The 24,768-nt window shown below is 37.6% G+C and overlaps 1 protein-coding gene across 10 annotated transcripts in view; it reads right to left on the minus strand.

Moving 5' to 3' along the window:
* The window catches only part of HECTD1 (HECT domain E3 ubiquitin protein ligase 1), a 76,535-nt gene that overhangs the window by 20,937 nt on the left and 30,830 nt on the right, over positions 1 to 24,768 (minus strand). For 3 of the 10 annotated variants that reach the window (XM_004584741.4, XM_058666294.1, XM_058666289.1), the window contains 15 exons: positions 23,577 to 23,799; positions 22,571 to 22,834; positions 22,398 to 22,474; positions 18,903 to 19,037; positions 18,203 to 18,349; positions 17,719 to 17,813; positions 14,575 to 14,680; positions 12,604 to 12,738; positions 11,405 to 11,544; positions 10,799 to 11,122; positions 9,732 to 9,898; positions 9,458 to 9,634; positions 5,570 to 6,406; positions 4,708 to 4,929; positions 1,835 to 1,968 (listed from right to left, as the gene is read on the minus strand). In XM_004584741.4, the coding sequence (XP_004584798.1) occupies positions 1,835 to 1,968; positions 4,708 to 4,929; positions 5,570 to 6,406; positions 9,458 to 9,634; positions 9,732 to 9,898; positions 10,799 to 11,122; positions 11,405 to 11,544; positions 12,604 to 12,738; positions 14,575 to 14,680; positions 17,719 to 17,813; positions 18,203 to 18,349; positions 18,903 to 19,037; positions 22,398 to 22,474; positions 22,571 to 22,834; positions 23,577 to 23,799 (3,183 nt within the window). The remainder of the gene's footprint in view (positions 1 to 1,834; positions 1,969 to 4,707; positions 4,930 to 5,569; positions 6,407 to 9,457; positions 9,635 to 9,731; positions 9,899 to 10,798; positions 11,123 to 11,404; positions 11,545 to 12,603; positions 12,739 to 14,574; positions 14,681 to 17,718; positions 17,814 to 18,202; positions 18,350 to 18,902; positions 19,038 to 22,397; positions 22,475 to 22,570; positions 22,835 to 23,576; positions 23,800 to 24,768) is intronic. The other 7 variants (XM_058666292.1, XM_058666296.1, XM_058666295.1 and 4 more) reach the window with 4 other exon arrangements.

Consider the following 24,768-nt stretch of genomic DNA (forward strand, 5'->3'; position numbering starts at 1 on the left):
AAGTTAATCTTTAAAAAGTTTTTATCTTGGGCCCAGCAATTGGCACAGTGGGGTAAGCTGCTGCATGTAGTGCCAGTATCACATGTGGGTGCCTGTTTAAGCTCCAGCTACTCTATTTCCGATTCATTCCTGCTAATATGCCTGGTAAAGCAGTACAAGATGGCCCTAGGACCTGGATCCCTGACATCCATGTGGTATCTGAGTGAAGCTCCTGGTTTCTGGCCTAGGCCCAGGCTGTTGTGGCCGTCTGCAGAGTAAGCCAGCAGATGTAAGATCTGTCTCTCTGCCTCTCCTGCTTTCCCTGTATCTCTTTCAAATAAATATATTTAAAAAAATTATCTTTATAAGCCATACAAACTGAGTATTTTAAATTCATCACTTCTTTCACTTGCTTCTTGCAAAAGAAGCATGTTAATAAATTTTATAAGCAACCCGCAGTAAGGGACATTTTGGGTTTCTTCACCCGTTAAAATTCAACTTATCATTAAGAAATTGGTAAATTTATCATTATACATTATTTTTAATAATCTATAAAGAAAACTTAGAATGCATAGAAAATTATACTAACATATTTTCAGGCATAACTTAAACACAACCACAATGGTTAAACACTGAAAGCTCTGGATCATAATGCTTAGGTTTGGGTCCCCATTTTTCAATTTTAACTCTGATAATAAGGTCAATTATCTTTCTTTTTTTCTCATTACTCTGTGTAAGGAGTTACAACAAGATGTACAACTACTTCTTACTAACCAGTACTAAAAACTCCTTTTACTGAAGAATCATTAAGATTATATTCTTTAAGATTAGTAATGATGGGGAGAGCCCACGGCCAACTAAATTGTATCAAGAAACAAACAAAAAAGATTTTATGGGTGGGGCCTGGTTCAATGTCCTAGCTACTGGAGTCCTCGCCTTGAATGTACTGGGATCCCATATGGATGCCCATTCTAATCCCAGCAGCCCTGCTTCCCATCCAGCTCGGCCCAAAGCCTTGGGACCCTGCACCCGTGTGGAAGACCCAAAAGAGGCTAGGAGCTCCTGGCTTTGGATGGGTTCAGCTCTGTCTGTTGCAGTCACCTGGGGAGTGAACCATTAGACGGAAGATCTTCTGCTCTGTCTCTCCTCCTCTCTGTATATCTGCCTTTCCAATTAAAAAAAAAAAAAATTGAGCACATCCATTAAAAAATTATAGCCATGCTTCATAAGCTGATGTTAATGGTTACATAGGATGTGCAGCTTATTGAGGGTAGTCCAAAAAAGGGGAAGAAGATTAGTAAGGGTGAGTATTTGGGTTAGAAATTAAGAGACTGTTGGACTCTTGGCTCCCTTTTGATTCTAGCTTCCTGTTAATCTGGTCCTTGGAAGGCAAAGACTGTTCAAGTAATTGGCTTTCTAGAAGCCACCCACATAGCAGGCTGAGGTTTTACCAAAACGCTGGTCCTCCCTTCATTTCTCTTTTTTAAAGATTTGTTTATTTTTCAATTTAAAATGCAGAGTCAGAAGGACAGATAGAGAGTATAATTTTTCATCCACTTGTTCATTCCCAAATGGTCAGTCCAAAGCCAGGAACCAGGAATTTCCTTTGGGTGCCACATGTGGGCATAGGGATCCAAACATTCCAAGCATTTGGGCCATCCTCCATTGACTTTCCAGGCCATTAGCAGGGAGCTAGATCAGAAATGGAGCCACTGGGATTTGAACTGACACCCATATGGGATGTTGGTGCCATGGAAGGAAGCTTAGTCTGCCACGCCATGGCACTAGCAACCCTCCCACCCCCTCCAATTCCTAACATCTTATCTTAAAGAAGAGAAGTGGGCCCTCTCTCTACCATAACCTCCTCGTATTCCTGGTCTTCCTGATTGTCATCTTCATTCTCATCATCTTCCTCATCCGGTTCTGGCAAGTCTTCATCATCATCAAGCTCAGCTAGTAAGGTACTGGCACGGCAGCTGTCAAGGAAATCTAGAAAACATAATCAACCATCTACTGTCATATGACTAACAAAGCATAACCAAGTAACTTTGTGTTTGAGCATTTACAACATAAAGTAAAATTCAAAAGGCACAATCTGAAAGATCACAATCAGTGATGGTACCTTTGTAGCAGCAGACATACAGAATAAGTAAAAATGAGTAACAGTCATAGCATGGCAGAAAATACTTCAGCATAATGGATGGCTGTAAACAAACCTGAATCCACAACATCCCAATACAAAAGGTCAATTACTGCAGGCTATGTTAAAAACAACAAATCCATCTTCATTCTCTGAATAAATCACAGGAAGCAACAATATAGTAGAAATAAAATATTTTGAAGTTATTCACCTTATCAACAAACATCCACTGAGCACACACTATGGTTCCAAGAACTATTAGGCATCAGATACAACTGGTAATGGTCTGAGACCCAAAGAACCTATAAGGAAGTCGAGCGTTTTACAGGCAAACATAAAAATACAATTGTAAGCTGAAAAAAAGATTTTATGAAGGAAAACAGAAATTCAGTAAGACCTGGATTTAGATCAGGCAGACTGTTTAATAATGACTACTTCAAAATAATACCTATATATGGAATAAAGTGTGTAACACCTTTCACATGATCCATGTTGCCCAGTACATATAGCTCAGTAAGCTTAAATCCCTTCTCTTTCATCCTTAGAATCTCTCTCTCTGTCATTCTAGTGAAGACTAGGTCATATTGTACTTCTCACAAAAGTGAAAAATGCTGACAATCTATTCGTTCACATGAATTGAAAATAAGCAGATGGACGTTTAAAAATTACTTTTAATGTTCATAGATGGGGGAAAACCTTTCTAACACAGTATCAGTACACAATGTATAAATGCTGGATATTTTCTACATCCCTGCAAATCCAGACTATAGACCTCTGAGCCAAATATTTTTTTTGAAAGACTTTTTCATTTTGGGCCCGGCGCGATAGCGTTGTGGATAAAGTCCTCGCCTTGCACATGCCGGGATCCCATATATGCACCGGTTCTAATCCCAGCGGCCCTGCTTGCCATCCGGCTCCCTGATTGTGGCCTGGGAAAGCAGTCAAGGACAGCCCAAAACCTCGGGACCCTGCACCCGCATGGGAGACCCAGAAGAGTTCCTGGCTTTGGACTGGCTCAGCTCCAGCCGTTGCAGTCCCATTGGGAGTGAACCATCAGATGGAAGATCTTGCTCTGTCTCTCCTCCTCTTTGTATAATATCCGCATTTCCAAATAAATAAATAAATAAATAAATAAATCTTTAAAACAACAACAAAAAAAACTTATTCATTTAAAGTCAGAGTTACCACGAGAAAGTTAGAGACAGAGATGGAGGAAAACAGAAAGGAGGAGATTAGAGAGAGAGAGGGAGAGACAGAGATTTTCATCTAGATGGAGGGAAATAGAAAGGAAGAGTGAGTGTGTGTGTGTGTGTGTGTGTGTCAGAGAGAGACTTTCCATCCACTGTTCCACTCCCCAGATAGCTGCAGAAGCCAGGAGCTCCTCCAAGAGTTTCACCTATCCACATGGGAGGCAGGGGCCTATGTACTTGGCCCATCTTCTAATGCTTTCCAGGAGGTATCAACAAGGATCTGTAAGCGGCTGGAAGTGAACAGCTGGGATGCAAATTGGTTCTTATATGGATTGTCAGTGGTGCAGGCAGAGATAAAACTAGCTATATAACAATGCTGGCCCCAATACTCTAACATTCTAAAATTTTAGAATCAATACCTGGCAACATTTTTTACTCAGTGACAAAAAAGAGTTGTGCCTTATAATTTGGCAGCTTAAATCTGATAAAACGCATTACTCCTAACAGGTGAAAATACCTTGGAAACTTGAAATTTAGACAGTAATTTTCATTGTGATTAAAGAAAACAAAACAAAAAACAAACAAAAAAAAATACTAAATCAATTCTACTTTTTTCCCCTTTAAGGAACAAAATCTAACTTTATGTACAAAAATTCTTTCTCTGATGTGTTAACTTGAGTCAGTTTTCTCATCTTATTTTTAATTTTCACATACCAAATGATATTTGGGAAGGCATGACTAATTGGTTTTAATTCTCTTCTACCTTTTCTGTAATATGGTTTACCTTAAAACTTCACTACTGATAAAAGACACAAAGAAGGATGTAAATAAATTTCTAGATTTCTGCTTTATAATTTTTTAAAAGAAAATATTTACTTATTAAGTTGAAAGGCAGAAATATAAAGACAGAGAGGAAAGAAGGAGTTGGGGAAGAAGGGAGGGGAGTAGAGAAAGGGAATGACATTAAGCCCAAGACCCTCTACCCTCAAATGACCACATGGCTAGGGCTGGGCCAAGCCAAAGCCAGAAGCCAGGAACGCCATTCAGGTCTCCCATGTGGGAACAGGGACCAAGGATTGGGCCATCTTCTGCTTCTCCCAGATGCATCAGTAGGGAGTTAGATTGGAGTGGAGCAGCCAGGAAACAGACCAGCCCCCGTTTGGGATGCCAGTGCTGCAGATAGCAGCCTATCCCACTGTGCGACAATGCTGGCTCTATATAAAGGTAATTTTAATAACCTCTCACATTACATAGTTTTTTCATCTTATTTGAAGATACATTCATAAAAGGTTTTTTAAACTTTTTAAGCCCAAATTTTAAAATACCCCAAGAGAAAATATAATACAAATCTCACTGTAAAAAAAATCTACACATATTTAATTTTCAACCGTAACTTACCATATAAGGAATATTCTGCTTCCTGACCGGTGTCACTCTCACTGGAGGTTGATGTAAGGCTGGTGGTTAAGGTATTACTTAACGACTGGCCCACTGATAAAACAGTTGTTGCTGTGGCTACATTGCTGCTGCTGGTGACACTGGATGTGGACATAGTCACTGTTGATGTAGTACCAGGTGTGGTCAAATTAGGAAAACTCTGAGCACCCATAAGAGGAGAAGCTAAGGAAAGAAACAAAGCAAATCAGTCCAAACAGGCAGCAGTAAAGGAACCTCAGAAAAAGCAAATTTTAACTGTTTTTAAAGAGGTCATATAAGCACTAACATTGGAAATGTTGAATTGAACAACTTTGGGAACCCAACTGAAATCCAACTAAAAAGTCTTATTTTTAGAGCAATTACTTTTTATAAAATATTAAGTCTAGCTTTTTATAATCTCAAGTAATGAAATTATTCCCAATGTATTTTTCAAGAAAATTACCTTGATTTATAAGCAGCTTAAATTAGAATTAAATAACTTTCAGAAACTAAAATTAAATTAGGGCCTAAGTAAAACCTAGACCAGCATGATGCTTTGGTTTAATGGACTATGGTAATATTAATAAATCTTGTATTTCTTCATGCAGCTTTAACCATTTATTATAGAAGAGTGGAAAACCAAAAAATGTCATTTTGTCCTTTCAGAATGAGACTACCACAGCTGATCTGTATTCTGAAATGCTAGATTTGATGTAGCTGTATTTAACATGGTTAATGATCTAGTTAAATATACTGCAGTCAGAATGTTCTGAACAAGAGACCCTATTTTGCATTCCTAAAAGTGGAAACAAACATTGAGTTCCATAAGGAAAAGCTCACTTACTTGCTGTGCTCATCACATTCCTCCCCAAAGTATTAGTGTTGTTATCACTGCTGCTTCGGCTTAGATTCATGTTGTTCGTGGCATTAGTCCGTGCTATGTTTGCCACTCTCCTTACAAAACTCTCCAAGCTAGATGTTTCTCTTGAGGACAGGTTAGGTACACTTGCACTAGAGCTCATAGGGGCCCCAGCAGCCAACAAGGAACTCACTGACAGTCTGTTACTTGCAGAAGAGCTAAGGGGTCGCTGTGAAGCTGCTTCTTTATTAGTTAATTCAGATACTGAACTAACATCAGGAGAGCTAACACTAACAATTCCCATGGATATTGCACTAGACTCCCCAGGAGTACGAACAGAACTATCAGGGCCTAACTTCCTTTCAGCATTTTCACTTCCCGTTTCCGCTGTTAAGGTGCTGGTGCTTGCACTGGAAGATGACCCTACTTCTGTTTGAGGGACGTTTTCAGCAGATGAAAGAACAACAATTGGTTCATGGACATCAGCTCCTGAAACTATACTGTGTTCCAATACAATTTCTGATCTCCGTTCCGTTTTGGTCGAACCCAAGCTGATGTCGCTGCTACTGGCCACGCTACACACAGAACTGCTGCTTCCTTTTCTACTTGAGGAGCCTGCAGCAGCAGAGGTCTTGTCTGGACAGTTGTTTTTCACCAAGCTGCTCCATGACTGCGTTGTGCCTGAAACAGTGGATGAAACAGGTTTGGGTGATGCCACTGTATCAGGGTCGTACCCTGGTGCAAGCTTGAGGTCAAATTTTCCTTCTGCGCCCATACGGTAAGAGTTTGAGCCACCAGCATCCCAGGTGACATCAATCCAGCCTGGAAAGGGACAGGAGTTTGTGAGACCCAGCAGAAAGCAGAGAGGAGCGGTCAGACAGTAGCTCCACAATATGGGATCAGCTTTTCATCAGTGCTGTACTTCTCTGAATTTAAGTCATTTAAGTTCTGCCAAGTTAAATGTAAAGTTCTCAACACCAATCAACTGAAACATTACTAGACTATACAAGATTAGGCTTGCTACCTGAAAGCCTCACAGTAAGATTATGTTGAGGAAAAAAAAATAAGCACTGTACATAAAATTCATGGGAAATAACTGAAAGCCTTCCCTTCACTCACCATATTTCTATTCAATCTAGTTTTATTTAAAATCAATGTATGGGTTGTGTTTACATACACTTTTAAGTGGAAAAACTTAAAATTTTTTTTTTAATTTTTTTTTAAAGATTTATTCATTTTATTACAGCCAGATATACACAGAGGAGGAGAGACAGAGAGGAAGATCCTCCGTCCGATGATTCACTCCCCAAGTGAGCCGCAACGGGCTGGTGCGCGCCGATCCGAAGCCGGGAACCTGGAACCTACTCCGGGTCTCCCACGCGGGTGCAGTGTCCCAATGCATTGGGCCGTCCTCAACTGCTTTCCCAGGCCAGAAGCAGGGAGCTGGATGGGAAGTGAAGCTGCCGGGACTAGAACCGGCGCCCATATGGGATCCCGGGGCTTTCAAGGCGAGGACTTAAGCTGCTAGGCCACGCCGCCGGGCCCGAAAAACTTAAAATTTAAAGACTGATACAATTGGTAAAATATTGCAACATCAGCAAATAAATGGAATTAGCAAAAACATTAAAATTACTGAGTATGATTATATTTTCTTTCTAGAAAAAAGCTCTGGCTTACCATTAGTTTCGAAATTTAAGCTAAACTCCATAAATGATAGACAAAATACACATTTCTTACAGCAAAAATTTTAGACCACTAGCTCCAATAAAACACTAAGTTAGCATTTCGGTTGTGTTCTCAAAGTTCAGTAGTTACTTTGTTCTCTTATGATTGCATTGCATAAAGTTGAATAAGCACAGAAAACTTTTGAAAATAAAAATTAAAAAAAAAACCAATGAATTATGTCACTAGACCCTATTTGCGAAAGCTAATAATATATGAAGAACTAATGTGTACAATAATCAGTCTATATTTACTTATATTTGGAAGATGATGCTTAATCTTCCTCTAAAAGGTAATTAAACTTACAAAAAAATTGCCTGTCAGAAAGAAAATAAACAGAAATCTTGCAATCTTATTTTAATGTTTTAAGCTAATTACTCTACAGGAAAACACACCAAAAATCACATTAAAAAAAAGTATAAGAAGCTTTACTAAACTTGGTAATACTTTACCCCTATGCATATGGGATAAGATACAGCATATATACCCACCCACACACCCTGTTGCCCATCCCTCCACCAAACCATTCACTTTTTGATGAAGTGTAGAGGATATAAGTAATAGTGAATTACCTGTAGGGATTTACTGCATATCAATGCTTTGAAAGGAAAACTGACTGCCCCAAATCTATGTAAGTAGCTTAGATGAGATTTCAATTGCTTCAACTTACTATGTATGATGAAATAACCTTTGAAGAACCAACATTTAACTATCTCTTCTGCTACACAGAAAACTGTGAGAAAAGAAAAGTTTCAAAAACATATCTCAAAAATAAATTCTGCATTCCATTAGCTGATCCAGGAATACACTAATAATTTACTTCAGAGCACTTACCAAAGTTTATACTTGTAAATTTATTACCTACAAACATAAGGGGGATCCTAACACTTGTTATCACATAGTATTTAAAAGCTAAAAACCCTCTCAGAAAGAAAGGCTTTAAGCCAAAATTTAATCTCCACATCTGATAATCAGCAGAAAAATAGAACTTTCTTAAATGTTATATCCTGAAAGCAAGATTTCCATTTTCTTGTTGAGTTGCTTTATTTGCTCCCATCCAGAGGAAACCCAGCTGCATTCATAGCTTCCTCTTATCAAGCCGCATACCTCAACAAGACCAAAACAACTTGTAGGACATAGAATAATAGGTAATTAAAAGTGTTAATTGGCAGTATTGTCATCTCAACTGTCACTGATATGTAAGAATTCTGGCTCCCTGTAAACTTAATTTGATTACAATGATTTATTTGCATTACGTTTTTAGGCTGCAGAAATGCATTTGATAATGTGGTTATTTGAGAAATAGAGTTTAAAGCCAAGAAAAAACAAATGCCTGTATCACATAAATTATTAAATGTTAAGAAATTTAATGGTACTTATTTTCCTAAGCAATGTCATTTTTTTTACAGCTGTTAAAATACCTGTTCTAAGTGAAAATACAAATGTATTCGTTAGTTAATGCTAGCCAAAACTGATTTCCCACTGCTTCTTAGGGAAATCATCTGCTAATAAAGTAGTCTTCTAGTTTTCAAGAAAACAGCTACTTGAGTTGCTTTGGGAATAGCAATTTATTATATGGATAAGTAAAATCTACATCAAAGATTAAAAATAAATTTGATTTATGCAACAACCCTTATAAAACAGGAATGCTTAAGTACAACCCACCCCAACCCAACTTCCCGTAAAACCTTGAAGACAAAGAAATACTGGGAAATAATTATAATTTGATAAAAAATAAAAGAGGCTGTGTTTCTTGTTTTATGTCTGATTGAAAAGTCATAAGGAAAATGCTAATACTTTCCCTTCTACATAACTTAGCAGAAAAGTATTGTTTTACTCCTTTTAGACTAACCAAAAGTATGAGAAATTAAGGACCACAAAAAGCATTAGAATAAATTAGGAAAGGGAGAAAAAAAAGTGAAGGAAGGTTACGAAGTTATTCAATTATACTAGCCTGATAAAGTCCCTTTAAATTACCAGCAATAAATTTTTGGTGAAAATCCAATTTAAATGTTTCTTCAATTTTTAATGTGCAACAAGTATTTATATTGCTGATACATTTATGTAACTTACAAATTATCCTAAGATAAAAAGAGAAGAGTTACCACTTTATAATACTAGATTTCCAAACAAGTGCTGAGCCCTACTCACCATTGTGCAGCTCGCCTGTGACGGTGCCCTCTCCCTGCGGGCTACCATCTTGATCTCGCCATTTCCAATCCAGGCCTCTGATAACACGAGCTCCTGGAACCATGTATTTTAGAACTTGGGAGCGTACTAGACGTCTCTGTCTTCTAAGATTAGCTTCTGCTTCTTTAGCTGCTTTCCCTATAGTGGAGAAATTGGAGGAATGTACACCAAGTCACTTTTTATAAATATAATTGTTTTAGTAAGTTAAAAAAAAACCCTCACATCATCTCCTTACCTAGCTGATCTTCACATACACCATTTACAGTGCCATAAAGTTCAAATCCAGACAGTGAGAGGTAGTGTGTTTGTCCACTAGCGTTCTTCCCCATCTGCTTAATTCTGACATGCCGCCACCCTTGCTTCTCATCCTTTGGTGGATCAAGAGGCCAGGTTGCAGTTGACCTATACACATGTTAGAGAATTATGTAGTCTTTTAAAACAGATACTTAAGGAGGTAAAAATGTTTACACAAAAGAGAACTTTAGAAAAACATCAACTTTTCAAATTCAAGAAACTGTTCAATAAGAATGAAGTAATCAATGAGTAAGAAAAAGTCAAGAAAACAGGTCAGAAGTGAAACTTAATGCATGTTATTAATTTAACACATAAGTTAAATGATTTCTGATTGACATAACTCAAAGATAAAGCTAACAGTGTAAGAAATGTATTTTTAAGACGAAAAGATTACTTCTTGAGTTTTCATTAAATGATGCACTAAAATTTCAAGTTTAAAGCATGAATACATTATGAACTAATCCTAATGTTAAAAAGCTCTTCTCATAATAAATCAAGAGCAAATCAAAATTTAACTAATTCATATTCCATGCTTGAAATATGTCATAATACAATTTTAAAACTTAGTGGAACTATGTTTTTCAGAAACACAACTGATCTCCTGTCCTTAAAAATTAATGTTATCAACAATTAAAATTTAAGAATGCATAAAAACAAACATAATTCTTCAATCAGCAACAGATATGGTATTGCTGAACATTTACTTGTATGATATTATATGGTTTATACAAAGCTAATTCCATATTGTTTCCTTTAGTATATGTTATATACACATATAAATACATAACAAACTTAAAATGTATGTTATCTCTACTACTGATACTTAACCTAAAACTTCTGACAATGTTTGGGTATGAAGTCAGAGTTGTAATACCTAAAGTATGTACCAAGTGATATGTTTTTAGGAAAGAAAAACTTGTTTGAATATTCTACAAAGACAGCTCCAGAGTACACAGTCCTAAAAACATTTTACTGAGTTTTCCAATTTGCAAAGACTCCTCAACTAACCCAGGTTCATTGAGACTGCAGTCATCAACATGGGTATACAAAGAAGTCCAGTTCTGTCCATCTTTGGATACCTGGAAAACCCAATTTCTTAGTGCAGACCTTCCATAACCACGAGCATGACGAAGCGTATAAGCTGATGGTATCACCCAGAGACCCAGATCTATGGCAAACCAGGCATTCTTGTCATCATTGCTATGACAATTTAAAGCTGAATTATCACGACTTAATATGTCTTCTAAGCGACCATATGGTAGATTTCTTCCTTCTGATGATGTTACTACTACAAGTCCATAAGCAGCTGGATTTACCCACTCATATGCAGTTCTACATGAAAACAAAGAAAAATTAACAATGTTAATATAATTACATTAGTTCACAACTTCTCAAAATTATAAAATCACATTAAATCAAATAAAATTACACAATTAGTAGTTGAGGCTTTTTTTTTGTTATAAGCAGGAATTTGGGTATCTTATATTTAATCCAAAAGATGAAATTACTAAGCCTTTAGCATTTTCAACGAATCATTAATAGCTTTATTCTACTACCTATTACTTTTTTTCTCCAGGTAAATAGTGTCACTCTAGCATAAACAGAATGACTTACTTTGCATTTGTCCCAATCCAATAAATGATTCCATTTTCATCAAAATCATGCTGGTGTCGAAATACAAAATTTTGGCCCTCTCTTAATTTTCGAACAAACACAAACGAAGATCGGTCAAAATCGTACCACTGTTTTGCCACCTAAACCAAAGCACGGGAAAACATGTACCTTAATAATGCTATTTTCAAATTACCCACATTTTCCAGATGACCTATTTTCTTCTCATTATAACAAATGTATATTAAAAACATTTGCGGCTAGGCATTTGGTGTTGTGATTAAGATGTCACCTGGGGTATCTGCAGCCCATATCACACTGCCTCAGTTTGGATCCCTGTTCAGTTCCCAATTTCAGTTTACTACTACTGTGTATTTCGAGAGGCAAAAGACACTAACGTTTCAAGGATTTGGGTGTCTGCCACTACGTGGGAGACCCAGTTTGAATTCCTAGTTTCAGACTCTGGCCAAGTCCCAGTCCTGGCTACTGCAGGAATCTGGGGAATAAACAAGCATATATAAGTATATCTGTCATTTAAATAAACTATGTTTTTTAAAGTATAAAATACATGAAATCTAAATAAGCACTACAAATATAATGTATTTCTTCAGTTCACTATATCAGTAAATAAGTCTTGATTTTTCCATTATCACCAAGTTATATAATACTGAAGTTAATGAAAATGATTTTATATGAAGTCAATTTTAATGGATTTTTAACAAAGATTTATCTACTTAACATTCTTTTGTTGGCTGTCATTAACGTTTTGTTCCCTGTTTTAGTACTGCAAAGAACTTTTATAAACATTCTTTATGTAGAAAGTATTTATGGTATAGTAAGATGACATGTTTTTTTAAAGTTTACTGAAAAACTTTTATTCAAGAAGTAGTAGTAGGGGTGGAGGGAACACATAGAAACTGAGATTGCATTGGTTGGTTCATTCCCCAAATGCCCAGGATGCCTGGGCTGGTAGTGCTGAGGCCAAAGTCAGGAGCCAGAACTGAGCATCAAACATGGGCTGTCCACTGCAGGCCATGAACACCACAGTCACTGCTTTAACCACTATGCCAAACACCTGAAACACAAGTATTTTCTTAAAAGGCTCCTGGAAACGTGACTAGTGGATGAGACTCCACTGCTGTAACTCTGGAACACACTTCTCACACAGGCTAACCCACACCATGCCTTTGCCAGAGGCTCACCATTTTCAAGAGATACTGTTCCAGAGATTCAACTGTAGCTAAGGGTTCCATCTTTAGCATTCTGCCAGTCCGATCTATCAGTGCAGTTTCACCAGGAGCACGTTCCAACCGAAATCGTAATCTTCTTGTCAGTATCTACACAGAAACAATCAAAATGCTTTATAAAATACTGTTTTCTCAGAATTATAAAAGTGACACATTATAAAACCACAATGACTTAATTTTTATAAAGCATAGTTATAATGGAAGGATCAATGAAAACATTTTTTTCTAGTAAATATTTTTTAAAATCCATTGAATAAATGATAGTGGTCATTAAGAAAAAACAATATTTCATTTCCTAGAATGTCTAAACAAACTGAAATGGACAGTTTTAACAATTATTCTGAAATATTTTTAACAGAACCATTAAATCTACGACCCTAACTCAAAATTGCACAGCTAACTTTTTTAAAAGCTGATTAGCTTATTCCTTTAAAGCTAGAATATATTATTATGTTAAGCTAAAAAAACTTTTTAAAAGATATCCCTTAATCCAATATATTTGAGTAAATAAAAAGTATAGGACTACTAATTTCAGGCTGCTTTATTTCTATACCAATCTTAACTATTTCCTACAAAATAAAAATTAAATATCTTACATGTGCATTTTGGAAACAAAGTGAACTACAAAATTACCAGAGGATACTTCCCTGGTTTTCCTCTCTTTGGATGTTGCAGTCTCCTGAAGTGAAAAGTGTGTAATAAAAAATGTTGGTGTCCTAGCACCGAATAAGCAGGTGAATTTCCAGTTTGAGACTTATCTCATTGCTCTATCATTCTATGTGAAATAAAACACAAAGTAACTGTCTGACTTTTAATATGTATATATATATCATGTCAGGTGGAAACAACTTCTATGTAACTTTCTGATAAAGCACTCTAGTTTGGAAGTTCACTGGCTTCCACAGCATGACTCTTAGGAGTATGACAAGTTTTGTTTGCTTTGAGTGAGCACTGATTTCAACTTTAGTCTCTTAGTAAAGGGTACATTCACAACAAAGTTTTCTGTTTACGGGAATGCAGGGTAGAATGGATAAAGGCAAGATTCAAAGCAGGACCTCCTAACAGGTGGTAATAGATAGTAACACCATCCACAGAAGATGTGAGCTTGGATATTAGCAGCAAAAATTGGTTTTGCTTGTTCGCAACTACAGCCTAGCTTTTAACAAAAGAATAATTGAAACAGAATATACACACAGCCTGAATAAAAGGAGGGAGAAACACATTATAAAACCACATGATTAATAGATAACAGCAAAGATTTTAGGGGATCTGTCTCCAACCCATGTCATACAGGAATACATCAAAAACCATCATTGCTAAAATACTTTTGCTTCCTCCTATCCCCCCAAATGTTGGCTTAGCACAGACAAGAAAGGAACTTGCTGTAGTGTCCATGCTGCCTCCGTGGTGCAGAGGTGTTGGGAGGTGATCAGGCCCCGAAGACGAGCCTTCAGGCAAGGACTGACACCCTTACAGAAGAGGCCTGGTGAAGCTGCCTTGCCCCTTTCACCCTATGAGGTCATCGCTAAAAAGCGCTCATCAAACACCAGATTAGCTGGTGTTCTGAGCAAGGACTATCTAGAAGAACTGTGGGAAACAAATTTCTACTGTTTAAACATTACCTAGTCTAAAGTATTTTGTAACAGCAGCCCAAACAGACTGGACAGAGTACTCATCACTCTAAAACATAAAGAATCAATTATCCTTTTTTCCCTCACATGGATAAAATATCTCTTTGTATTTATAATCTACCAGATATGACTTATTGAGTAAATGTGATTTATTTCACAGTGATTTGCTCAAATGACATTTTAGTTAACATTTCTAAAGATTAAGCAGAATCTTATTTTAATTCACTATTAAAAATTTTAAAATATATAACACTGTTCATTCAACAATATAAGCTACTACATTTTGCATGGTTACCTGGAGGTTATATGTAGATCCTGGTGCATCATACAAATGGAGAGGCAGACGTTCAATAGATTCTAGTACAGCTATTAACTTTCGAATTAACGCAACTGCTGGCCGACTATGAAAAAAATAATTATTAGGGGCTTTTCTACAAATGTAATAAATCAGGCAAAAATTGTAGTAACTAATCTCATGCAAAGCCCTACTTCTGAAGACAAGTTTTTGTTTTAAAAACATTCAAAAAAAAATAAAATCTTTTTGAAAGGCACAGATACACACACAGAGAGAGAGAGAGCTCTTCTATCCCCTGGCGTACTACCCAAATAGTTGTGAAAGTCGGGCTAGCTGAAGCCAAGAGTCAGGAACTGTCATCCATGGGTGTCAGGGACTAGCACTTGAGTCGTCACCCACTGCCTTCCCAGGCGCACAACAGGAGACTAGATCAGAAGCAGACGAGCCAAGATTTAATCCCGGGGCCCCAACACAGGACACCATGTTCCAAGCAGTGATTTAATTCACTGACCTACAAGGCGTTTCTTTTTATAAACTTTAATAAGGACACACAATTCTATCTCTACATATCATCCATTACACACTCAGAATATATTTCTTAATTAATTTATCTGAAAATCAAACGTTAGAAGAAAAGATAGAGATCCTCCATTTGAAGATATAATTATTTGGAAAGTGACAGTTTAAAAAAAAAAAAGAAAACCAGTTTTGTATTGGCTTAACTCATGCACATGTCAATGGAACAGAACGGAGAGCTCAGAAATTAATCCACATAAACACAGCCAACTGATTTTTGACAAAAGTACTCAGAACGTACAGTAAAGTAAGGATGATCTCTTCAACAAATGGTGGGGGCAAAACTGAATACATGCATGCAGAGGAATGAAATTGTACAAAAATCAACGCAAGATGGGTCAACAACCTAATTTTAGGCCTGAGACTAGAACCAGCGCTGTGGCTTACTGAGCTAAGCCTCTGCCTGCAGCACTGGCACTACACATGGGTGTCAGTTTAAATCCCAAGTACCACACTTACGAACCAGCACCCTACTAATGGCCTGGGAAAGTGACAGAGGATGGCCTATGCGCATGGACCCCTGCACCCATCTGGAAGAAGCTCCTGGCTTCAGACTGCTGTAGTATAAATTGTTATCATTTGGGAAGTGAAACACTGGATGAAGAGCTCTCTCACTTTATCTTTCCATCCTTCTTTGTATAGCAAGCAAAATATCAGAGTGAAAAGACATCAGGATGGGAAAAATATTTGTAAAACACCTATCTGACCAAAGAGTAATACTCCAAATATAACAGCATCTTAACCTTAACAAAACAACCCTTTAGTTGAGAAATAGACCAAGGACTTCAATAGAAAGTTCTGAAAGAAATACAAATGACCAACAGATATATGAAAAACATTCAGCATCACTAGCCATCAGGGAAATGCAAATCAAAACCACAATGAGATACCATCTCATGACTATCAGAATGGCTAAAATTCAAATCACAGAGAGTAACAAAACACTGGAGTGGACGTGGAGAAAGTGGAACACTTACATACTGTTAGTGGGAATGTAAATTGGTACAGCCACCACAGAAAATTGGGAAGGTATCTTAAAAAACTAGAAATTGATTTGAGATATGATCTAGCAATCCCACTACTGGGTATATGCCCCAAAGACTTGAACATGATGAATCAAAGAGATACCTTTATTGCAGCACTGCTCACAACAATTACAGTTTTGAATCAACTAATCCATCATCAAATGAAAAGGTAAAGAAAAAGCAGTATATGTACACAATGGGATATTAACTAAGAGAACAATATGCTGTTTTTTGCAGCAAAGTGGACTTTTCAACTGGAGGACATCATACTGAGTATAAGGCAGACTGCAAAAGACAAATACTACATGTTCTCCCTTAAATGTGGGCGCTAACGTTTAAAAAATAAGTATTTGTGGGCCCGGCGCTGTGGCCTAGTGGTTAAAGTCCTAGCCCTGAATGCGCCGGGATCCCATATGGACGCTGGTTCTAACCCCAGCAACCCCGCTTCCCATCCAGCTCCCTACTTGTGGCATGGGAAAGCAGTCGAAGATGGCCCAAAGCCTTGGGATCCTACATCCGCGTGGGAGACCTGGAGGAGGTTCCTGGCTCCTGGCTTCGGATGGGCACAGAACTGGCCGTTTTGGTCACTTGGGGAGTGAATCATCAGACGGAGGACCTTCCTCTCTGTCTCTCCTCCTCACTGTATATCTGACTTTCCAATAAAAATAAATAAATCTTTAAAAAAATTTTTTTAAATGAATATTTGCTAACAGTATCGTTATAATCGTTACAAATAGTTTGTAAAACTTCGTTTTATACCGTACCAAAGCAACAGTTAAAAATGTTATACAAGTTTAATCATCTGTAATTATTTCATAACTTACTATATATGAGTGAAATGGTCATTTTTCCATTCAGTTATTTGTTTATAGATGTTGTCACTAGTCTCACTAAACTACAGTATTTTTCTTTTCAAAAACAAAAAGCCAAAAAACAACAAGGAAAAAGAAAGAAGAAAAGTGTGTCATCATGGATGATTAAAGCAAAAAAAAAAAAAAGGAAGGAAGGAGGCAAAGGAGGAATGAGTGATGAAATATATTCCTGGGGGCCCAGTGCCGTGGCCTAGCAGTTAAGGTCCTCGCCTTGAACGCCCCGGGATGCCATATGGGCGCCGGTTCTAATCCTGGCAGCTCCACTTCCCATCCAGCTCCCTGCTTGTGGCCTGAGAAAGCAGCTGAGGACGGCCCAAAGCCTTGGGACCCTGCACCCACGTGGGAGACCTGGAAGAAGCTCCTGGCTCCTGTCTTCGGATTAGCATATCACCGGCCGTTGTGGTCACTTGGGGAGTGAATCATCGGACGGAAGATCTTTCTCTCTGTCTCTCCTCTCTGTATATCTGCCTTTCCAATAAAAATAAAATAAATCTTAAAAAAAAAAGAGAGAGAAATACATTCCTGGAAGTATATATATGAAATTAATGAAATCCGTCTTTCTATATTAGCAAGTTAAGAGTGTAAAGTTTTTTTTTCCTTTAAAAAATAGAAGTTAGACCAATTCTGCAAACATCATCAACATTAGATTAAATTAACTTTTTTCTTTTTACCTTTCATCGTCTTCATTTTCACTAAAGGCTGTTTTGAAAACATTTATTCTTTCTACTAGCTGGCTACAATCTTGCTTCATATCCAAATCCATGCTCTAAAAAAAATAATAATAATCAAAAAACAGAAAATTAGAAAATGTTTACGGTTGTTGCTAAAATGTATTATGACTTCCTGGTGACTGGAATAGTAACATATTACTACAAAATTTATTAATATGTTATTATAAAATTATTGAAGCAATCTGAATATGATTATTAATCATTTAATAATCGAAATTTTTTTAATGTATGACTAGCAGCATTACCAAAATACACATGAAATCAAACAGATTCACCTACTGATTCATCAACTGACAGAACATTCAAAGTCATGACATTGTTTTGCAAAGAAATACTTAAAAACTAGCAAACTAACAATTGCTTTACCAAAAGGACAGCCACAGTAATTTTTAAAATTATGCATTTAGTCCTTCGAAAAACTTACATTGTTTAAAACAGTAAGAAGTGCTTGCACCAAGCCACTACTGCACATTTCATAGGGTGAAATTGTGTTTTCATCCTTCAACAGTACAATTAGGTTTTCTAAGGCTGTCTTCATTAAGTCTCTCCAAGTGTTCTCACCCTCAATACACTAAAAGAAAAAAATGTTTCAAGAGACAATAAAAAAACCATAAAATTATTTAAACAGTTTATTATAAAATCAGTTCTCATGAAAATAAATTAGATATTTCAAAAGATTAAGTTTAGCTAACTGAAGCAAATTACCTCTAACAGAGGTTATCAAAATTTTCAATAAAGGGCTTACCAGGAAGATTTCAGGGTTTGTTTAGCGAGGTAGCCTGCCATAATTATCCAACCCTACTACTGTAGTATCAAAGTGTCACAGAAAACATGTAAGTTAACAAGGGTACATGAAACAAAATTCTATTTATGAACACTAAAATTCAATTTAAATATTTGCAAAAAAACCCCTCATGCTTCATAATATTCTTTTGACTTCTCAATTTTTCAACATATAAAATCAATCTTAACTCACAAAGCTATACCAAAAAGGCTGGCTGGCCATTATTTGGCTTGGGGTCAAAACTTGCTGATCCACTACTTAATTCCCGGGATATAAAGAATAGAAGAGAAACAAACTAAATAAAAATTCACTGGCAATCTTAATCAAGAGGCTGACGTACTTGTCTGTTTGTATGAAGCTCCCAAGAGGACTCTAGCTGCGTGGCTATGTTCCTGAGTGTCACCACCACTCCTCGAGGCATGCTTTCAACAGCTTTAAAGTGGTCATCATATAAATCTCGAGCCATAGTTCGTACCTAACAAAATGAACAGAGTAAATGTGAATTTTCAATGCAATTAATAATTTTACTAAACCTTTCCTTTTGCACAGATAGGCAGTTTTAAGAATAAAGATTGGTATTGTGGCGTGGCATGTAAAGCTACAACCCATATGGATATCAGTTTGAGTACTGGTTGCTCTACTTCTGATAAAGTTCCCTGCTAAATATCTGGGAAAAGCATTACAAGATAGCTTAAGTGCTTGGGCTACCGCCATCCATGTGAGAGACTTAGGGAAAGCCCCTAGCTCCAGCCTGTGCCAGCCCTGGCCACTTTGGCTATCTGGAGAGTAACAAGTGGATGGAAGGTGTCTGTAACTCTTTCAAATAAAGAAAATGAGTAAATTATAAAGAAATTAACATCCTGGGAATCACTTTGTGTTGCAGTGGTTTAGAAAGGTATTGCCTGGGATACTAGCATTCCATACAGCGACTGGTTTAAGACCCAACCACGTCACTTCCAATCCAGGACCCTTCTAATGACCTGAGAAAAGCAGCATTTGATGGCCCAAGTGTTCAGACCCTGCTACCCAAATAAGCAATCTGGATGAAACTGCCATGTCATGATGCTGGCCTATACCTTAAAGTGTCATACCTTCTTAATACTTTTTTTTAAAAAAAGATTTATTTATTTTTATTACAAAGTCAGATATACAGAGAGGAGGAGAGGCAAAGAGGAAGATCTTCCATCCGATGATTCACTCCCCAAGTGACCACAACAGCCGGTGCTGTGCCCATCCGAAGCCAGCAGCCAGGAACCTCTTCTGGGTCTCCCACATGGGTGCAGGGTCCCAAATCCTTGGGCCGTCCTTGACTGCTTTCCCAGGCCACAGCAGGGAGCTGGATGGGAAGTGGAGCTGCTGGGACTACAACTGGCGCCCATACGGGATCCCGGCGCATTCAAGGCGAGGACCTTAGCCACTAGGCCACGGCGCCGGGCCCCCTTCTTAATACTTTTATACATTCTTTCAATTCAAATTATGTACACACAGTATAAAATTCTCTCAATGTAAAGTTTCACCATGAGAATGAATGACTATGTCAACAGGGCAGCAATGACCTCATTTAAAATATTTTCTGGACAGAACAATCCATGAATGTTCTAGGTTTGAGTATGATTGTATTTACATATGATGCTATTTGCAAAAACAAGATTAAACAATGCAAACTTGAGACTTGTCTATTTAAGATTTGAAATGCAGAGGGATAGAGGAAGATAATGAGAAGTATGACTTCCAACTGCTTCTGCAACAACCTGGGCTGTGCCAGGAATTCCACCCTGCTTTCCAACATGACAACATGGACACAGGCACTTGAGCCATCATCCACTGCCAGCCAGGCCTATTGGCAGGCATCTTGATCTGAAGTAGAGCAGCTGAGACTCTAACTGGGACTCTGAAATGTGATACTAGTGCTGCAAGAGACAGCCTAAAGGGTGCACCAACATAGCAGCTCCCGAATACATTTCAATCACAAACTAATCCAGCACAGAACTATTTAATAACATTTTTTCATTCTATTTTGATATGTCCTTGAGAATTAAAAGTTCTAATCAATGAGCAACTTTGAACCCCTTTTATAAATAGTATCAATAAAGAACTGAGGTCAAAACAGTTAAAATTATTTTTACTAAAATTAAAATACTTAATACTGCTTTTACATGAAAGATAGTTACTTCCAATTAAAAAGGTAAAAAATGAAGACTGAAAAAGCATTCTCCTTTTTAGTATGCATTTTGAAATACAAACTTTCAGGCAGAGAATTCCCACCCATTGGTTGTCTATCCAAATACCTGCAATAGCTAAGGCTGGGCCAGACTGAAGACAGAGACTGAGTATTCAAGACAAGTGCCCCCTTAATCCCCCCTCAAGCCACCTCCTGCTGCTTTTCCCAGGCCAGCAGCAGGAAACCGGATTGCCAGCAGAACATTCAGGACATGAACGAGCACCCATATGGGATGCAGCAGCTCTACTTGCTATGTTACAGTATCAGCATTCAAATTATTATTATTTTCTAATTAATTCACTTTTATAGGAAAGTCAGATATACAGAGAGGAGGAGAGAAAGAGAGGAAGATCTGTCTGATTATTCACTCTCCAAGCAGCCACAAGCTCCAGAGTTAAGCCGATCCGAAGACAGGAGCATGGAGCTTCTTCTAGGTCTCCCAGGCGGGTGCAGGGTCCCAAGACTGCGCTGTCCTCAACTGCTTTCCCAGGCCACCGGGATTAGAACAGGCACCCATACAGGATCCCACTACATGCAAGGTGTGGACTTTAGCCGCTAGGTTACCGGGCCAGGCCCCAAACTATTTTGAAAATAAATTACTTATAGATGCAGACATTACAACACAGCAGTTAAGCTGTGTTTAGGATAGTGCTGGTTTAATTACAAGCTATTCTACTTATGATTCCACACAATGCTAATGAACGCCAGAAAGCAGCAAATGACTCTCAAATACTTGAGCCCCTGCTACCTACACAGGTCAGGACTGCACCCTGGCCTTAGCTTGGGGAGCAAAGGAGTGAATGAAAGAGTTCTCACTTCTCTCACCTATCTCTGTTGCTTTGCCTTTCAAGAAGATGAAGACAATTTCCCCCCAAATTTATATATTTTCCTTTTACTTGAAAGGTGGATATGGGCCTTCTATCTGTCATTTCAGTCCCCAAGTACCCCCAAACAACCAGGGCTGAGCCAATTCAAGGACAGCAGCCTGCAACTCAATCCTTGCCCACCAGTGTCTCCAAATGTATGGAATTAGCGGGGAGTAGCAGTCAGAGCAGTCAACACCTGAACCCAGGCACTCCCAGCAGGTCCACCAAACAGCAACTTAACCAACCGCTCAGTTAAACGTTCACCCTAAGACCACCGTGTTAAATGCTCATCCTAAGTATCACGCTTGTGAAAGTGGAATCAATAACACCTCTGCTCCTAAATCTTTCTGAAGCAGTGGTCATCTGGTGAGCATTAAACCAGCACCAAAATAACCTAAGGCTGCAGGTAAACTATTGTATCACAGAATATTAAACCTGGATTATAAAATGTAATAATTACTATCAATTTCACTGTCACTAAAATTATTATCAATAACTTAAATGAGTTATTTTCCATTATTATGTCAAATAATTCAACTGTCGATTATACTAGTTTTTACGTTAGTATATAATATATATGTAAAGATTATATGTAAGTCAACACTGGAAAATACTCAACAGAGATATAATAGGAAAGCCACAAGTACATAATTATTAGAATGGCTTAGGCATACATCTTAATTTTTTTAAGTACTCATTACCTATGATAAGATTTCACAAAGTCAATACAAAAGATTGAAAAATATACCTTTTGTTTTGTTTTTTCTAACTTAGATTTCAATTTTCTGCCTCTTTTGCCAGTCCAGCCAGTCACAAATTCTGAACCTTGATAAAGAAAAAAAGGATTTTATGGTACATACTTTCTTGCAATTTAACAAACTTATTCATTCTCATCTACTAAACAAAGGTATCTCTACTTACCCAGTGATGTTTCTGCAGTAAATGAATGTTTGGTTCCTCTATTAGATTCAAATACAAAACCAGGCAAATCTTCTTTCAATATTGTAGCCTGTTGACCATCTGAGTTATGAATAGCAATTTCTCCTTCTTTCAAACATGTCAATGACCAATTTCCTACAGTGAGTTTAGTGGGTCCTGGCGCTGAGAGAATAGGTTGACTTGAAGTAGATGGCTTCACTTGACCTCGGGCTCTTTGTAACTTCTCTAGAAATTCACTTCTGCTTTCTATAAAGACAAAATGCTTGTTTTAAAATCTCATTCTATGTTTTAAAAGAAAACAAACTACTGAACTAGAATATCAATTTTACAGACAAAAATTAGTAACATTTTGTTCTTTGGAATCCCATCACTGATTTGATTTACTTAAGTGCAGGCATAAAAGTAATCCTACAGGCCAAACAGCTTTATCTCAGACTGCAGAGAGAGCGAGCTAACAGTCTGCTGTGCTTGGTTTGGTAGCTAAAATACCTGTTGGGATATGTGAGCCACCCTGCAGAGTTCTCTCCCTGCCACTCACACCTGGACTGAGCTCACAGCAGTCAGTATCCACCCAGTGCAGGTACAGCCACTGCAGGCATCTGAGAAGTGTATCAGCAGTTAGGAACATTCCATCTCTCCCCCGCTGCCTGCATTTCAAATAAAGCACTAAACTTTTTTTTTTTTTAACAGAAATGTAATTATAATGCTGTTCTTGGTCTCTTATAAAAAGGCACATACAAGTTTTTTTTATTTTTTTTTTCACAGAATAGTAAGTTTTTCTTACTGTTACTAAAGAACCTGGCCACATGGTCATCAAGCAACACGCTCCTGTCTGTCTTCCAAATAAAGCATTTCAATTTTTCTTTAAAAAATATAGTAATAATGCTATTCTTTGTCTCACACATTTCCATAACAAAACTAACAAAAATATGGGCAGGAAAAAACTTGTAGATACAAGTAATATAACTTATTTAAAGCAGATTATTACCTGAACTGTCAGATCCACCTTCTGGACTACCACTTGAATACATAGTGGCAAGCTTTCCATCCAGGATAAATCTGAACCATCCATTACTGCCGTTAGATAATTCCAAGGCGGCCGCATCACTCCAGATATATAAGCAGTCCCTTCCCCTAATGATAGACCAGTCTCGCCAGTGATACGGTTTACCTTGCTGCAATTCTTTAGCATCTTCCTGGGGTTCATCTTCCTAAACACAGAGATTTATTCAACAAGACATGGGAAACATTTCTACTTGGAATATTCCCAAGTATTTTAAAAAATATGATCAGAAATGAAATATACACTTTAACCATCTTGAAGATAATATTCAGTGATTCACAGTTTACTATCTTAAGCTAGTCACACATAATTAAATCTTATCAGTAGGGTCTGAAAATGCTAAGAAATTCATATACCTAATGAAATTAAATGTATTAGTGATAAAGACCAACGGGTTCTATATATAAATAGTAATAACCTAGAACCCTAGTAAATTCACTACAACGGTGGGCTAATCGAGTGTTATAAAAACTGCTAGGAAGAACATTAAGGACAAAACAAAATTCAAACACGGTATTGGGGTAGATAGTCATCATATAAAAAAACTGAATTTGCGAAGCTGATGTAGTGGCCTAGCAAGCTATTCTTCCACCTGCAAAGTTGGCATGCCATATGGGTGCCAGTTTGTGTCCTGGCTGCCTCACTTTCCATCCAGCTCCCTGCTTGTGGCCTGGAAAAGCAGTTGAGGATGATCCAGGGCCTTGGGACCCTGCACCCATGTCGGAAATCAGAAGAAGCTTCAGGCTCCTGGCTTTGGATCAGCTCAGCTCCAGCCAGTGTGATCATTTGGGAGTGAACCAGTGGAAGATTCTCTCTTTAATCTTCCTTCCAAGTAAAACTAAACCATCAGAAAAAACTAAATTTTTTTCTAACTTGATGATTGTACTATTATCTAGAAATATGTCCTAAGTGTTTTTATGAAGTACTTCAGTGTAAAAAAAAAAAAGAGGCAACCTGCCCAGTACACCTTCAGTTATAATACACATAAACATGAGAATCTACAAAAATAATCAAGTGGCCCAGGTGCAGTACCCTAGTGGCTAAAGACCTTGCCTTGAACATGCTGGGATCCCATATGGCTGTTGACTCGAACCCTGGCTGATCAAATTCTATCCAG

The sequence above is a fragment of the Ochotona princeps genome, chromosome 6, assembly GCF_030435755.1.
Source record: "Ochotona princeps isolate mOchPri1 chromosome 6, mOchPri1.hap1, whole genome shotgun sequence".
Classification (NCBI taxonomy): Eukaryota; Metazoa; Chordata; class Mammalia; order Lagomorpha; family Ochotonidae; genus Ochotona; species Ochotona princeps.